The following is a 16,722-nucleotide window of genomic DNA, read 5'->3' on the forward strand; positions in this document are numbered from 1 at the left end:
ACACGCCCCGGCCGGGAGACGCCGCCGTCCCTTCTTTCCACGGTTTGGGAGCCCTGAGCAGATGTGCAGAACCCGGGAACCCCGGGGGGGTGGGGTGGGGGCTGAGTTCGCGGTCCATGGCTGGGACTCTCGGAATGACTGGGTGGGCGGCACCACGCGCTGGGTGCTCAGGGCACACCCGCCTGCCTCCCCCGGTGCCTGGCACTAATTTAGTAATGCGACGGTTTGATGGTTTGTGAGGCAACGGCGTGCTAGTTGCGGCAGGATATTACACTGGATGGGTGGGGGAAGGTTCCTATTTTTCTTCTTTTCTTTATTTGTTGGCTTTCTGGGTCCCACCTGGCGATGCTCAGGGCTGACTCCCGGCTCTGCACTCAGGAATCACTCCTGGTGGCACCTGGGGGACCCTAGGGGATGCCGGGGATCGAACCCGGGTCGGCCGCATGCAAGGCAAGCGCCCTCCCCACTGTGCTGTCACTCCGGGCCCCCAGTGTTGTGTTCTTGTGCAGCTACGACACTGGGCCAGGTGGGCCTTGCTTCTGCCCCGACGTCCTACCCCCCTCTCCTGTACCTGGGCACTGTCCACCCCCCAACCCCACGGCACACTCAGATCTGGGCGTGGGGAGGGCAGAGGGACGGCAGCTGGTCTTGTCCACTCACCCAGGGCCAGGGCCGGCGGGTTCTGGTGTGACACAAACCGGGGGGCCCCAGCGTGGCCCGGGAAGGGTGGACAGGAAGCCGTCAGCTCTGAGAGGAAGTGGTTTGGTGCCCACACGGGGGGCCAAGATGGAGAGGGAACCCGCAGAGTGTACCAGAGAGAGAGAGAGAGAGAGACAGAGAGACAGAGAGACAGAGAGACAGAGAGAGACAGAGAGAGACAGAGAGAGCCAGGGTGGGGAGAGAAAGAGAGAGGGAAAGAGGAGAGAAAGGGAGGGAGAGAGAAAGAGGGAGAAAGGGAGAGACAGTAGATAGGAAGGGAGAGAGGGAGAGAGGGAGAGGGAGGGAGGGAGATGGAGGGAGAGAGAGAGGGATGGAGAGAGGGAGAGAGAGGGAAAAGGGAGGGAGAGAGAGAAATGGAGAGAGGGAGGAGAGAGAAAGGGAGAGAGAGAAGGAGAGAGAGGGAGAAAGAGAAAGAGGGAGGGAGAGAGGGAGAAAGAGGGAGAGAAAGAGAGGGGGAGAGGGAGGGAGAGAGGGAAAGAGAGATGGAGAGAGAAGGAGAGAGAGGGACAGGGAGAGAGAGGAACGGAGAGAGGGGGAGGAAGGGAGGAAGAGAGAGGGATGGAGAGACGAGAGAGAAAGAGGGAGGGAGAGAGGGAGGGAGAGAGAGAAAGACTGCTTGGGGCACACATCACTGACTCCGCATGAACCCGCGCTTAGCGTTGGAGAAGGTTCCGCTCTGTCATTGTTCCAGCCCGTAAGTGCCCAATATTTCGCGTCTGTTGAACGAGAGGGAAGGAGCGGAGCTCTTCAAAGCGCCTCTGCGAAATTAAATATTTGCCTTCGCCAAAGTGTCTCCTCGGGAAGCTCCCGACCCAGTTTGGGACGGTTTTACTTGATCTCCCTCCCGCCTCCGTCATTCAGAGGCGTCTCCCGTCTGCAGATTTGCCCAGGGGAGCATCCAGGGATCACTCCGGATAGTGCTCAGGGCTGACTCCCGGCTCTGCACTCAAGGATCACTCCTGGCGGTGCTCGGGGGACCCTAGGGGATGCCGGGGATCGAACCCGGGTCGGCCGCGTGCCAGGCCAATGCCCTCCCCGCTGGGCAATCGCTCTGACCCCTGCTTGTGTTTTATGTTTTATTTATTTATTTTTTAATTTTTTAAATTATTATTTTATTTATTTAAATGCCCTCCCTGCTGTGCTATTGCCCAGGTCCCTGGTTCATCACTCTTTATTGATTGATTGATTGATTGATTGATTGCTTTTTGGGTCCCACCCGGCGATGCTCAGGTCTGACTCCCGGCTCTGCATTCAGGGATCACTCCTGGCAGTGCTCGGGGGACCCTAGGGGATGCCGGGGATCGAACCCTGGTCGACCTGGGTTCGATTCTCGGCGTCCCCTAGGGTCCCCTGAGCACCGCCAGGAGTGATCCCTGAGTGCAGAGCCGGGAGTCAGCCCTGAGCATCGCTGGGTAGGACTCAAAAGGCCAAAATAATAATAACAATAATAATAATAAGGGAAGGGGGTTGGAGCGATAGCACAGCGGGGGGGGGGCGTTTGCCTTGCACGTGGCCAACCCGGGTTCGATTCTCAGCATCCCCTAGCACTGCCAGGAGTGATTCCTGAGTGCAGAGTCAGGAATAACCGCTGAGCGTTCCAGCAGGGTGTGACCCAAAAATTTAAAAATAATAAAAAAGAGTTTCAGGAGGAGGCGAGTGGTGAAGTACAAAGAGGTTCTATTTGGAAGTTTTGAAGGAGAGAAAGAGGGAGGGAGAGAGGGAGAGAGAGAGGGAGAGGGAGAGAGGGAGGAGAGGGTCAGGAGAGACCTTGGCGTCTCGGAAGGTGGATTGAGCCCAGGCCCGTCTCCGTCTCCGGAGGGGACAAGCTGGTGACGTGTGTGCTGGGCCACCGCCCTGGCCCAAGGGGCAGCATGTGTGCGTCTCTGTTCGAGTTGCCCTTGCAGGCAGCTGACCCGGGTGTGGCCCCCAAACAGAAAACAAACCAGAAAGGAAGAGCCCGAAGGGGTCCCCGACTTCTGAACACCGCCCGGGGCTGCTTGGGGCAGAGCCAGGGATGGGGAGACGTGGGTGGCGCTTGGCACTTGTCAACAGGCCGTTTGGCAAACAGCAAATGCAGTGGGTTCGGGGTGATGTTTGTGTCCTGGGGTTCTGGGACAGGGGGCAGGGGGAGGGGCAGAGAGCAGAGAGGGTCTAGTTTGCTCCGTTCGCCCGTTAGTCGGTTGGTTTGGTGCTGGGGTCTCCCCAGCAGGGCTCAGTGGCTGCTCTGGTGCGTGGCATCCCCTAGGGTCCCCCGAGCACCGCCAGGAGTGAGTCCTGAGTGCAGAGCCAGGAGTCAGCCCTGAGCATCGCCGGGTGGGACCCAAAAAGCGAAAGAAAGAAAGAAAGAAAGAAAGAAAGAAAGAAAGGAAGGAAGGAAGGAAGGAAGGAAGGAAGGAAGGAAGGAAAGAAGAAAGGCTGGAGCGATAGTACAGCTGGAAGGGCATTTGTCTTGCACGCGGCCGACCGGGTTCGATCCCCGGCATCCCCTAGGGTCCCCCAAGCACCGCCAGGAGTGAGTCCTGAGTGCAGAGCCGGGAGCCAGCCCTGAGCATCGCCGGGTGGGACCCAAAACAACAACAACAATAACAAAAGAATATTCTGGGAGGCCTCCAGGGACAAGCCAAACCACACTCAGGGCAGTGGCAGGGCTGGGATTCGAACCTTGTCTGCACCCTCTCCCCGGCCCAGAGAGCGTCTATTTATAATCCCACATTTTTCAAGCCCAGAGCGCCGAGACCGCGACTTTGTGGCCTAACTGGGCCCTCGGCGTGGGCGTCCCGGTGCCGAGACCCCGCAACACGAATCGGCTCTTCTCTTCAATATTTACCTGGTCGGCCGTTCTCTCGTCCAGTCTGCAAATATTTGTCAGGGTTTGCTCGCCCGCCTGTGCTCTGCAGGAGAGAGATGCCGCCGTGTTTCAACAGCTGCCAGCCAGCGCCGGCCTGGGCTTGGGGAACCGGTGGGAAAAGTCGTGTGTCACACGCACGGGGGCAGCAGGCCCGGGAGGGGGCGCTCGGAGGGGCCGGACTGAGGAAGGGATCTGGGAGGCCCCAAGGTCACGGCTCTGAGCCTAGGACTGGGGGGGATTTTTTTTTCTTTTTTTTTTGCTTTTTGGGTCACACCCGGCGATGCACAGAGATTACTCCTGGCTCTGCACTCAGGACTCACTCCTGGCAGTGCTCAGGGGACCCTATGGGATGCTGGGAATCGAACCCGGGTCAGTCACGTGCAAGGCCAATGCCCTACCCGCTGTGCTATCTCTCCAGCCCGATGCGGAACTTTTGATTTTTTTTTCCTTTTTGGGTGACACCCGGCGATGCACAGGGGTTCCTCCTGGCTCTGCACTCAGGAGTTACTCCTGGCGGTGCTCGGGGGACCATATGGGATGCCCGGGATCGAGCCCGGGTCGGCTGTGTGCAAGGCAAACGCCCTCCCAGCTGTGCTATTACTCCAGCCCCTAAGGGGGATTTGGAGCCGGGACCCCAAGGCGTGGGGCCCCACCCCACCCCGGAAGCCATGTGCAGGTGCGGCCCTGACGGATGGATGGTCCCTGCCGTGGCCAGCTCCAGCTCCTGGTTTTTTGTTTGGGGGGGCCACACCCGGCGATGCTCAGGGCTGACTCCTTCCTGGCTCTGAGCTCAGAAATCATTTCTGGTGGTGCTCAGGGGGCCTTATGGGATGCCGGGGATTGAGCACAGGGCCGGAAGTGAGCCCTGAGCACAGAGCCGGGAGTGAGCACTGAGCACAGAGCCAGGAATCAGCCCTGAGCACAGAGCCGGGAGTGAGCCCTGAGCACGGAGCTGGGAGTGAGTTCTGAGCACAGAGCCAGGAGTCAGTCAGCCCTGAACACAGAGCCAGGAGTCAGTGCTGAGCACAGAGCTGGGAGACAGCCCTGAGCACTGAGCCGGGAATCAGCCCCGAGCACAGAGCCGGGAGTGAGCCCTGAGCAAGAAGCCAGGAGTCAGCCCTGAACAAGGAGCCAGGAGTCAGCCCTGAGCACCGCCGGGTGTGGCGGGTGTGTGTGGAGGGTGCTTTGGGACGGTGACCTCCCCCCCCAATCCTGTGACGGGCCAGCATGGACTCAGACTCCTCACAGTGGACATTTCTGTGTGGTCAGAGTCGAAGTTCCGCCGGCACCAGAACCAGTCTGGGAAAGCGTGTTCACATCCGGGGGCCAAAGAGAGAGCGCAGTGGGTAGCGCATTTGCCCGGCATGCGGCCAACCCGGGTTCGATCCTCGGCATCCCCATAGGGTCCCCCAAGCCCCACCCACCAGTGGTGACCCTGGAGGATAGTCAGGAAGAAAGAAGCCCTGAGTACCGCCGGGCATGGCCCCCCACCCCCAAGTATAGGTCTTTGCACTTCTTGGTCGTCGCATCATATTAAAAAGAAAAGTCGTGCCAAGTTGGTGAGCACTGTAGCACTGTCCTCCTGTTGTTCATCGATTTGCTCGAGCAGGCCCAGTCACGTCTCCATGGTGAGACTTGTTGTGACTGTGTTTGGCATCTCGAAGACGCCACGGGGAGCTTGCCAGGCTCTGCCGTGCGGGCGGAATACTCTTGGTAGCTTGCCGGGCTCTCTGAGAGGGATGAGGAATCGAACCCGGGTCGGCACATGCAAGGCAAACACCCTCCCCGCTGTGCTATCACTCCTGCCCAAGTTGGTGTGAATTTGTAAGAATTGGGAAAGTCCTACCAGGCTGGTGTTATTTTTCTGGCGCGTCCCAACACCCAGAGGCTGTGAGTGTCTTCCGGAATATTCCCCCCCTCCCCCGCCCCATCAATGTCCCCTGTCCTGGCCTCTCCCAAGGTCTCCTCAGCTCCACGTGGCTCCGTCAGCTGTGGGCGAGGGACACAGCCCCTGAGGGGAAGGGACACACCCGGGGCTGGGAGAGACGTGACAAGTCAGACCCCCACCTGGGTCCCCAGAGGGGCTCGGACCCAGAACGGGCCTCCATGTGCCATGCCGGGTGGGCGGGTTGGCTGAAGGGACAAGGAGGCACGGCTGGAGCTAAGTGGGGACTGGGGGTCTCTGAGGGGACGGGTTGGGAGTCTCAGGGGGCGGGTTGGGGGGTCACTGAGGGGGTGGGGGTTGGGCATCCCTAAGGGAGCAAGAACTGAGGGTCCCTGAGGAGGCTGGAGTTGGGGGTCCCTGAGGGGGCGGGTTGGGGGTCTCTGAGGGGGCAGGTTCTGGAGTCCCTGAGGGGGCAGGTTGGGGGGTCCCTGAGGGGGCGGGTTCGGGGGTCTCTGAGGGGGTGGAAGTTGGGGGTCTCTGAGGGGGAGGGTTGGAGGTCCCTGAGGGGGCGGGTTGAGGGCCCCTGAGGGGGCAATTTGGGAGTCTCAGGGGACGGGTTGGGGGGGTCCCTGAGGGGCGGGTTGGGGATCTCTGAGGCTGCAATTTGGGGATCTCTGAGGGGGTGGGGGTTGTGCATCTCTGAGGGAGCGAGAACTGAGGGTCCCTGAGAAGGTGGAAGTTGGGGGTCCCTGAGGGGGCGGGTTGGGGGGTCTCTGAGGGGGCTGGTTGGGGGGTCTCTGAAGGGGCGGGTTGGGAGTCTCAGGGGATGGGTTGGGGGGGGTCCCTGAGGGGCGGGTTGGGGGTCTCTGAGCGAGCAGGTTAGGGGACCCTGAGGGGGCAGGAACTGAGAGTCTGAGGGCCGGGAGGGTGGGCAGCCCCAGGTGCGACCGGGCCTGTGCCCACCTGTGCCCATCCGGGCTCTTTCCTCTCTCCCACAGGCAAGACCGAGGCGGCCGTGCGGAACTTCAGCCCCTTCTACCGCCGCCAGTTCGCGGCCGCCTTCTGCGGGCACGTGTGCAGCCAGGTGCAGCCGCAGCAGGACGCCCCCTCCCAGCTGCTGAAGACCAAGGTGGGCCTGGCTGGGACCTCCCCGCCCCTCTCGCCTCAGGCAGTTCCCGAAACCCGGTCTCCAGCCACTTCCTGTCCGACAAACTCCTGGGTCCGGGAAGGTGGCTCAGTGGTCAGGGACTCGGTTGCACGTTCACAGACTCCAGGCGAGCCCCGGGACCCATGTGACCCCCCAATGTCCCCCAAGCACTGCCAGGTCTGATCTTGGGGACCCCTCTGTGGCCCTGGTACCCCCAATCTCGGCATCGCATTACCAGGCCCAAGTATTGAACCATCCGGCCCGACAGGCCCGGGGGTCCCAGCACTGGTTAGAGGACAACCCCAGGGAAAGAGACTTCTGGATCACAGGGGAATTCTTGGTTCTGGTGTCTCCATCACTAAGGCAGGCAGGCGTGATGGCAACTGTGCTGCCTGCCCAGCCCCCTTCGGCCCTTTCTTACGAGCCATGGAATCCTTAAAAAGAAAAGTCAGGGGTCAGAGAAGTAGCACAGCGCGGAGGGCATTTGCCTTGCACGTGGCCGACCCAGGTTCGATTCCCGGCATCCCATAGGGTCCCCCGAGCACCGCCAGGAGTGTTCCCTGAGTGCAGAGCCAGGAGTCAGCCCTGAGCATTGCCAGGTGGGACCCAAAAAGCAAAAAAAAAAAAAAAAAAGGGAAGGAAGAGAAAGAAAGGAGGAAAGGGAGGAAGGAAGGAAGGAAGGAAGGAAGGAAGGAAGGAAGGAAGGAAAGAAGGAAAGAAGGAACGAAGGAAGGAGGGCTGGAGCCATAGACCAACCTGGAAGGTGTCTGCCTTGCACGTGGCCGACCCGGGTTCGATCCCCAGCATCCCCTAGGGTCCCCCGAGCACCACCAGGAGTGATCCCTGAGTTGCAGAGCCAGGAGTCAGCCCTGAGAATCACCAGGTGGGACCCAAAAAGCAAAAAAAAAAAAAAAAAAAAAAAAAGAAGAAAGGAAGGAAGAAAGGAAGGAAGGAGGGCTGGAGCCATAGACCAGCCTGGAGGGCGTTTGCCTTGCACGTTACCGATCCGGGTTCGATCTCCGGCATCCCATAGGGTCCCCCAAGCACCGCCAGGGGTGATCCCTGAGTGCAGAGCCAGGAGTCAGCCCTGAGCATTGCCAGGTGGGACCCAAAAAGCAAAAAAAAAAAAAAAGGATCAAGAAGAGGGGGTGTGTCAGGGGTGGGCTAGAAGCAACACCCCCCACCCCATCCCATGCCCCCCAGATCTCCCTCGAAAGACCCGGGCGGTCCCCATGGCGCTCACTCTCTCCTTCTCCCCCCCATAAGCCCCCCCTGGAGCCCGGGACGGTTTTGTTTGAGGCCGAGTTAACCCAGTTTGCCGACGACATCAAGAAGTGGAAGGAGAGATACGTGGTCATCAAGAATGACTTCGCCGTGGAGAGCTACGAGAGCAAAGAGGTAGGACGCAATGACCAGGCGTGGCCACCGCGGAGTCTTCTCCTCCCGGGGTCACTGGGCAGCCCCCAACCCACCAGCCATGCTCACATCCGCACCCCCAGATACGTGCGGAGTGCCCACGGCGTGCCTCCCTGTGGGAGGGTCTGGGTGCAGCCGCTGACTGGCCTGTACTGAGGTTGGAAGGGTGACGGGGACAAGAAACTGCCAGCAAGCATGGAAACGGAAGGTTGTGCTGTGGGACCCTAAAGCTAGAACATACTAGAATGTACTAGAACATACAAGAATGTCCTAGAACGTACTCGAATGTGCTAGAACATACTAGAATGTACTAGAACACACTAGAATGTACTAGACCATACAAGAATGTACTAGAGTGTGCTAGAATGTGCTAGAACGTACTAGAATGTGCTGGAATGTACTAGAACATACAAGGATGTCCTAAAGCGTACTAGAATGTGCTAGAACATACTAGAATGTACTAGGACGTACTAGAAGCACCAGAATGTACTAGAATGTCATACATTCTAGTGGCCCCCCAGGTGGTCTTAGGGACCCTGTCTCAACCCCCCGATTGTCTTCCCCTCCTCCAATCTCCCACCTCCCTGCGGGCCAGTGAGATTCTTTTCCCTGGGTTGCTGGGAATTTGGGATCTTTCATGCACCTGATTCAACTTCTAAATGCTTCTAGTATCTCTCTCTGGCTCTGTCACCCTGGTCGGCAAAACGTGGACCAGGAGATCTGCAGGCCCAGCTCAGTTCCGATGCTCCGTGACCAGAAACGGAACGAGATCCCACGGGTTAACCCCTCCCCGCTGTGCTGTCTTCCCTGCCCTGTAATGCGTGGGTTTTCTTTCTTCTTCTTCTTCTTCTTTTTTTTTTTTTAAGTGCTGGGGCCACATTCAGCGGGTACTGACGGCTGACTCGTGCTTCTGTGCTCGGGGATCACTCCTAGCAAAGCTCAGGGAACTGTAACAAGTGCAGGGATCGAATCCAGGTGACTGTGTTCAAGGCAGACGCCCTCCCCGCTGTGCTGCCGCTCTGTCCTTGGCCTGGGTTCATTAAGGAACTTAATTTGGGGGCTGGAATGACAGTACAGTAGGACGTTGGCCTGGCACGTGGTCGACCCGGGTTTGATCCCCAGCATCCCATAGGGTCCCCTGAGCACCTCCAGGAGTGATTCCTGAGTGCAGAGCCAGGAGTCAGCCCTGAGCATCGCCGGATGGGACCCAGAAAGCCAAAAAAAGAAAAAAAAGAAAGAAAGGAAGGAAGAAAGGAAGAGAAAGAAGGAAGGAAGGAAGGAAGGAAGGAAGGAAGGAAGGAAGGAAGGAAAAAAGGAAAAGAAGGAAGGAAGGAAGGAAGGAAAAAAGGAAGAGAAGGAAGGAAGGAAGAGGAAGGAAGGAAAGAAGGAAGGAAGGAAGGAAGGAAGGAAGGAAGGAAGGAAAAAAGAAAGAGAAGGAAGGAAGGAAGGAAGGAAGGAAGGAAGGAAAAAAGGAAGAGAAGGAAGGAAGGAAAAAAGGAAGAGAAGGAAGGAAGGAAAAAAGGAAGAGAAGGAAGGAAGGAAGGAAGGAAGGAAGGAAGGAAGGAAGGAAAAAAGGAAGAGAAGGAAGGAAGGAAGGAAAAAAGGAAGAGAAGGAAGGAAGGAAGGAAGGAAGGAAGGAAGGAAGGAAGGAAGGAAGGAAGAGCTAGAGCCTGGAGGGCGTTTGCCTTGCACGCGGCCGACCCAGGTTAAATCCCAGCATCCCATAGGGTTCCCCGAGCACCCCAGGAGTCAGCCCTGAGCATCACCCAGTGGGACTCAAAAAATCAAAAAACAAACAAAAAAACCCCACAAAACCAGGGGTCAGAGCGATAGCACAGTGGGGAGGGCGTTTGCCTGACACCTAGCCAACCCGGGTTCGATCCCTGGTATCCCATAGGGTCCCCCCGAGCACTGCCAGGAGGAGTGATTCCTGAGTGAAGAGCCGGGAGTCAGCCCTGAGCATCGCCGGGTGTGGCCCAAAACTAAAAAAAAGGTTAAAAAACCTAAAAACCAAAGGAAAACCTTGGTGGCTGAAACCGTAGGATGGATGTTTAGCAGGGCCGAGGCCGGGCGTCCCTGGACCCCCCGAAGCCCAGGACTAGAAGGTCAGAGGCCAAGGATGAAATCTCCCGGAGATGGTCGGACGCGGCCGTTTCTCTCTCCTGGGGAGACGGCGTCCAGGGTGGGGATTGGTCCGGGCCCCCCCACTGCCGGGCCTGGAGGGTCTTGGTGTGGAAACAGCAGCTGGTTCTGCAGGGGGGCCCCAGGGCCCTTCCTGACCCTCAGTAGACCCTGGGGGTTGGTCACGGGTGCAGGTCTGGCCCCGGGGGCGGGGCGTTTCCAGAGGGAAGAACTTTCAAGGGGGGACACTGAGAAAACGGGGGATCCCCAGAGCCATCATCCCCCCACCCCCATGTGTCCCTGGCCCATTCTCACACTCACGCCCTCTGTCACCCCCCCAGGCCTTCCAGAGAGGGGCCGCCCCCCGGAGCCGCCTCCTGCCTGCCAATGGCCGTGTGCTCACCTCAGAGGCCGAGTACAACTCACTGTCGGACCAGCACTTCCCGGACCCCTCGGGTGAGTTCCGCCGGGCCCGGTGGGTGGGCTGCGGGGGTGGGACAGTGACCCTGGCTGCCCCGTGAGGTACTGGACACCCCAGGGGAGGGTCAGCTATACCCACAGGAAATGGGGCACCCAAGGGAGGGTCAGCTGTGCCTGTAGGCGTCCAGGGGAGGGTCAGCTATACCCACAGGACACAGGATGCCCAGGGGAGGGTCAGCTGTGCCTTTAGGCATCCAGGGAAGGTCCAACTGCACCCCACGGTGCTTAAGCGTTGCTGTCCAGACAGTCTCCAGAGGGAGCAGATGTCCTTCATCCCACCCGGCCGCCGCTGGCCACCGCTCAGGGCGCAGGTGTCTGCATCTGTGCGCAGTGGCCTTGCGTCCCGGGAAGGAGTGTCCGGGGGCAGCAGGCTCTGGCCAGCACTGATCACAGGGCAGAGGACAGCTGAGCCCTAGGTCGGGCCCTCCTACGTCGGGCGGCATGAGGAGGCCGGCCCCAAGGTGGTGTTCCAGAGTCCAGGAGGCAGGACACAGACACACGGACCCTTCGAGCTGGCGTCCGAGGGAGGCCAGGGATGGGTGAGGGGTGGAACCTTCCTGGCGTGGTCCCTCAGGGCCGACGACACTGAGAGTGGGAACTTGGAGTTTTGTTCTCCGACAAACCTGTCAGCCTTTTGGTTTGGGGGGCCACACCTGGAGGTGCTCAGGGCACAGTGCTCCTGGCTCTGCGCTCAGGGATCATTCCTAGCGGTGCTTGGGGGATCTTATGGGATGCCGGGGATCGAACCCAGGTCAGCCACATGCAAGGCAAATGTCTTCCCTGCTGTGCTATCAGTTGGGGTCTCGAACCTTTGTTTTCTACTTCAAATATTGGCTCTTGAGCCTGAGAGCCTGGAAGGTTCTTTTCTTTTTTTTAGCTTTAAGCCCCTTTTTGATTCCGCGTTAGGACACTTTTTCTTTTTTTTACATACTCAGAAACTGATGGAGAACATTTAATGTTCTAGAGTATTCATCAAGCCTCCTGAACTAGGTGGGACTCTAAAACCTCCACCTAGGGCTGGAGCGATAGCACAGGGGGGAGGGCGTTGGCCTGGCACACGGCCAACCCAGGTTCGATCCCCGGCATCCCATAGGGTCCCCCGAGCACTGCCAGGAGTGATTCCTGAGTGCATGAGCCAGGACTCAGCCCTGAACATCCCTGGGTGTGAGCCAAAAAGCAAAGAGAGAGAGAGAGAGAGAGAGAGAGAGAGAGAGAGAGAGAGAGAGAAGGAAGGAAGAAAGAAAAAGAAAGAAAGAAAGAAAGAAAGAAAGAAAGAAAGAAAAGAAAAGAAAGAAGGGACTGGAGTGATAGCACAGCGGGGAGGGCGTTTGCCTTGCACGCAGCCAACATGGCCGACCCGAGTTCGATTCCTCCGCCCCTCTCGGAGAGCCCGGCAAGCTTCCGAGAGTATTCGATATGCCAGACACAGTAACAACAAAGTCTCCAATGGAGACGTTACTGGGCCCGCTGGAGCAAATAAAAAAAAAAAACCCTCCACCTAGCTCTGTGTAAATCACACCACACCCAGTAAAAGACTCCATGCCTTGGGGGGGGGGGGGGGGGATAAAACCCACCCAGATTCTGATTAATAGGCGCAATGATGTCATTTGGACGGGTGGAGAAACTATAATCATTCTGTTCGTTGTTGTTTCTGGGACAAGTAGCCCGTGTCTTTAAGAGCACAGCCAGGGGCTGGGTCCCGCACCTCCAGCCCAGATTCGCAGCCCAGACCCAGGCCATCGGAACTCTAACACCGTTTACGTGCGTTCTCCGCGTTACTGCGGTTTCTTCTGACATTCACTTATGGATGGACTTGCTTCCGGGCTGCCACTGCAAGGAAGACAGGGCACCAGTGAGCTGTGAAAATTCCACCGAGGAATTTTCCGACGACGCAGTCAGCCCGAGGAGACAATCTATTTATTGATGGGTCGGCGAAAGCATTTCAGAGGGAATGAAAAGGAATTTGGGACTTGGGACGCCAGGCTGGTGACTTACTTGGCTTCTTGGCCCGGGGCTCCTGACCAGGGGCAATCCGGGGACTTTTCCGCCTGTACCGTGCGGCCTTCTGGGTTTTAAAAAACAGACTGTGCTCGGGGCTGGAGCGATAGCACAGCGGGGAGGGCGTTGGCCTGGCACACGGCCGACCCGGGTTCGATCCCCGGCATCCTATAGGGTCCCCCGAGCACTGCCAGGAGTTATTCCTGAGTGCAGAGCCGGGAGTCAGCCCTGAGCATCGCTGGGTGGGATCCAAGAAGCAAAATAATAATAATAATAATAATAGCATTGGGTCCATCACCCAGTTCAGCACCTTGATCAATATCTGGCCCATCACCCAGTTCAGCACCTTGATCAATATCTGATCCATCCATAGGGGCTGGAGCAATAGCACAGCGGGGACAGTGCTGTCCTGGCATGCGGCCGACCCGGGTTCGATTCTCTCTGTTATTGTTATTATTATTATTATTATTACTTTGGTCTTTTGGGCCACACCCGGCGATGCTCAGGGCTGACTCCCAGCTCTGCACTCAGGACTCCCTCCTGGTGGTGCTCGGGGGACCCTAGGGGATGCCGGGGATCGAACCTGGGTTGGCTGCGTGCCAGGCCAATGCCCTCCCCGCTGTGCTATTGCTCCGGCCCCTAGGAGACGATTCTGGGGGCATTGGGTGAGACTCAAGGCCGGACACCTGGTGCTTGTAAAATGCACCCAGACCCGCCCTGCTGGGTGGTCTTCAGGGATGGGTCTTATCTGCCCCACAGGGACAGATTCATCAGCTCTGACGCTTGTTGCCGTGTTTCATGTCCTGTCACCGCTCACGCCCCATCACTGTCCAGATTCCACGCCTGGGCCGGGTTTCATGTTTGTGTCCATCTGTGCCAGCCTGGTGTCTGTGCTGTGCAGTAGCCTCCGAGCCCGGGCACTCGGGGGCCGTGTCCTGCTTCCAGGAAGAGGCTCCGTGAATGCCTGTGGGGGGGAGGTCATTGATCCCAGGACCCCCGAGAGGGAACCCCAGTGAGGCCCACCCAGGGGAGGGGCGTGGCCATCCCTGGAGGCCCAGCAAAAGGAGGTGTCGCTTCTGAACTTCCGTGGCAAGGAAGGAGGGGAAGGGGGAGTGGGTGGCCTGAAGCCCGGAGGCCGGTCGGGTGTGGAACCTACTGGAACCCACTGGAATCCACCGGAACGGGGCAGGAGCTGAGGGTGGGAGGGGCCTGGACCTGGGGGACAGGAGAGATGCAGGGAGTCACGGGGGGTCGGCTGTGATGGGGAGGGGAGGGCAGGGTCTGTCCAGTGAGCAGGGGTCTGTATAGTGACCAGGGATCTGTATGGTGACTAGGGCTCCATCCGGTGACCAGGGGTCTGTCCAGTGACCAGGGGTCTGTGTAGTGACCAGGGCTCTGTCCAGTGACCAGGGGTCTGTCCAGTGACCAGGGGTCTGTCCAGTGACCAGGGCTCTGCATGGTGACCTGAGCTCTGTCCAGTGACCAGGGGTCTGTCCAGTGACCAGGGATCTGTGTAGTGACCAGGGATCTGCATGGTGATCAGGGGTTTGCATGGTAGTCAGGAGTCTATATAATGACCAGGGCTCTGTCCAGTGACCAGTGTCCCTGTGGAGATGCCCTCTCCCTCCCCGTCCCCGTGCCCCCAGCCAGAAGCGCCCTCCCTGAGGAGGCCTAACCCGCCCTCCCTTATCTCCGCAGCGGGCAGTGAGAGGGACACAGCGCCCCCGGCTGCGCTGCCCACGGCCTTCCCAGTCTTCCTGTGGCTGCCTTTCGTCCGGCCCGGCTGCTTCTGCTGCCTGGACGCCGCCCAGCAGCGGGCCTTCATAGCCGTCCTGGGGGACTGTGTCCGCCACCTGAACCAGGGTAGGTGACCGGGTGGGTGGCCACCCCCACCATGCCTTCGAGGGGCCTGGGGGGGCTGGAGGGGCGGGGGCGCCTGACTCCCACTGACAGCCCCAAGTGTCCATCCAGTGCCTGAATGTCACCATCGAAGTGGCCGAGGGCAGGTGCCCACTGTCCCTGCCTTCGGGATTATGTTCCTGGCGAGGTGGGGATCTGGCCCCAGGCCTCGGGCGGGCAGTGCCAGCCCCCAACCCTGGCACGATTGCCCCAGCCCCACACTTCTTTTTTGTTTTCTTTTCTTTTTGCTTCTTGGGTCCCACCTGACGATGCTCAGGGCTGACTCCCGGCCTTGCACTCAGGAATCACTCCTGGCGGTGCTTGGGGGACCTTATGGGATGCCGGCGGGTCAGCCGTGTGCCAGGCCAACGCCCTCCCCTATTGGTCCCTGTTTATCGATTTAATCTGCTGCGTTGGCATCTCCAGGGAAAAGCGTAACCTCTCCTGCCCTGTTTCCTTGCTGAGCTCAGGGGGAGGGATGTCGGGGTGGACGGAGGGTAGGGGGAGAGAATGAAGAACCTGAGAAGTTGTGATGTGTGTGTGTGTGTGTGTGTGTGTGTCTTTTTAGGTCCCACCTGGTGATGCTCAGGGCTGACTCCTGGCTCTGTGCTCAGGAATCACTCCTGGCGGTGCTCGGGGGACCCTAGGGGATGCCGGGGATCGAACCCGCGTCAGCTGTATGCAAGGGAAACGCCTTCCCTGCTGGACTATCGCTCCAGTTCCATGAATATTATTATTATTATCATTATCATCATTATTATATGCTTTTTTGGGTCCCACCCGGCGATGCTCAGGGCTGACTCCTAACTGGCTCTGCACTCGGGAATCACTCCTGGCGGCGCTCGGGGGACCCTAGGGGATGCCGGGGATCGAACCCGGGTTGACCGCATGCCAGGCCAACACCCTCCCCGCTGTCTTCTCTTTCCAGCCCTGAACTGGGGCGGTGGCAGCTGGGCTGACGACCAGGCACGGGGGGGTCAAGGCGGCCTGACTTGGAAGCCCCCCACTCTTGGGCCCCCACTACGGCCCACAATCCTCTCTGATACTGCGTCCCCTGGGTTCTGAGTGGAGATACAGGTGGGGGTTGGGAGACCAAGCGAGAGTGACCGCAGGCCGTGAGTCAGAGCCGGGACCGTGTTGGGGTGTCCCTGCGGGGGAGCAGACACCCGCCCACGGGCGCCCCTGCACAGCCCGTTTCCTTCCTCATTCACACCTTGAATCGCGGCCACTTCATGCTTGGGGCGGGGCAGGGCTGGCCGGGGAGGGCATCGCTGCTGTCAGGGGCCTGCGAGAGGGAGGGTGGAGACAGGAAGTGGGGCCTTTGCCTGCACGGGACGAGGATGAGTGGTTTGCTGCAGGGATGCTCACCCAAGTTGAGAATTTTCTTTTGCCTCTCTCTCTCTCTCTCTCTCTCTCTCTCCTCTTCCCCCTCCCTTTCTCTCTCTCTGTCTTTTTGGGTCCCACCCGGCGATGCTCAGGGCTGACTCCCGGCTCTGCGCTCAGAGATAGATCACTCCTGGCAGTGCTCGGGGGACCCTAGGGGATGCCGGGGATCAAACCCAGGTCAGTCACGAGCCAGGCCAACGCCCTCCCTACTGGTCTCTTCACTCCAGCCCTGCCGTCGGAGGGAATTTTTTTTTTTGAGTCGTTTCCACGTTGATTCTTTGCCACGGCCCAGAGAAAGATGAGGATGGGAGTCTGGGGCAGAGAGGGAGAGACAGAACCCAGGAAAGAAGCGGAGGTGGAGGGGGGGAGTTTTGGCTTTCCTGCTGGGAGACGCAGGAAGGAAACTGTTCTGTGATTCACTTCAGGCTCCTGGAGAGGCCCCACAGCTGGAAAGGGAGAAGCAGGCGGGGCTGGAGCCAAGCGCTTTCCAGATGTTACAGAAATCCGCTGATATTTTTTTTCCCTCCAGTTTGTGAACTCATGATTTTTTAAGTGTCGGACATTCCACTGTACATGTTTTTTTTTTTTCATTTTTTTCTGTTAAAAATAATTTGTGCAGAGGCCAACCTAGTTTGCAGAAATACTGGAAATCTTGTCGTTTGTTTGCGGGCCACACCTGGCCGTGCTCAGGGCTGACTCCCAGCTCTGTGCTTGGGGCTCATTCCCGGCTCTGTGCTTGGGACTGACTCCCGGCTCTGTGGTCTGGGCTGACTCCCGGCTCTGTGCTCAGGGCTGACTCCCGGCTCTGTGCTCAGGGTTCAC

General features: G+C 58.8%; 1 protein-coding gene across 1 annotated transcript in view; it reads left to right on the forward strand.

Moving 5' to 3' along the window:
* Nucleotides 1–16,722, forward strand: part of NIBAN1 (niban apoptosis regulator 1) — a 55,987-nt gene that overhangs the window by 22,278 nt on the left and 16,987 nt on the right. Inside the window, exons 2-5 of the mRNA XM_056109598.1 lie at nt 6,452–6,582; nt 7,867–7,998; nt 10,479–10,593; nt 14,314–14,478. Of these exons, the coding sequence (XP_055965573.1) occupies nt 6,452–6,582; nt 7,867–7,998; nt 10,479–10,593; nt 14,314–14,478 (543 nt within the window). The remainder of the gene's footprint in view (nt 1–6,451; nt 6,583–7,866; nt 7,999–10,478; nt 10,594–14,313; nt 14,479–16,722) is intronic.

This window comes from Sorex fumeus, unplaced genomic scaffold (genome assembly GCF_029834395.1).
Source record: "Sorex fumeus unplaced genomic scaffold, SorFum_2.1 ptg000317l, whole genome shotgun sequence".
Classification (NCBI taxonomy): domain Eukaryota; kingdom Metazoa; phylum Chordata; class Mammalia; order Eulipotyphla; family Soricidae; genus Sorex; species Sorex fumeus.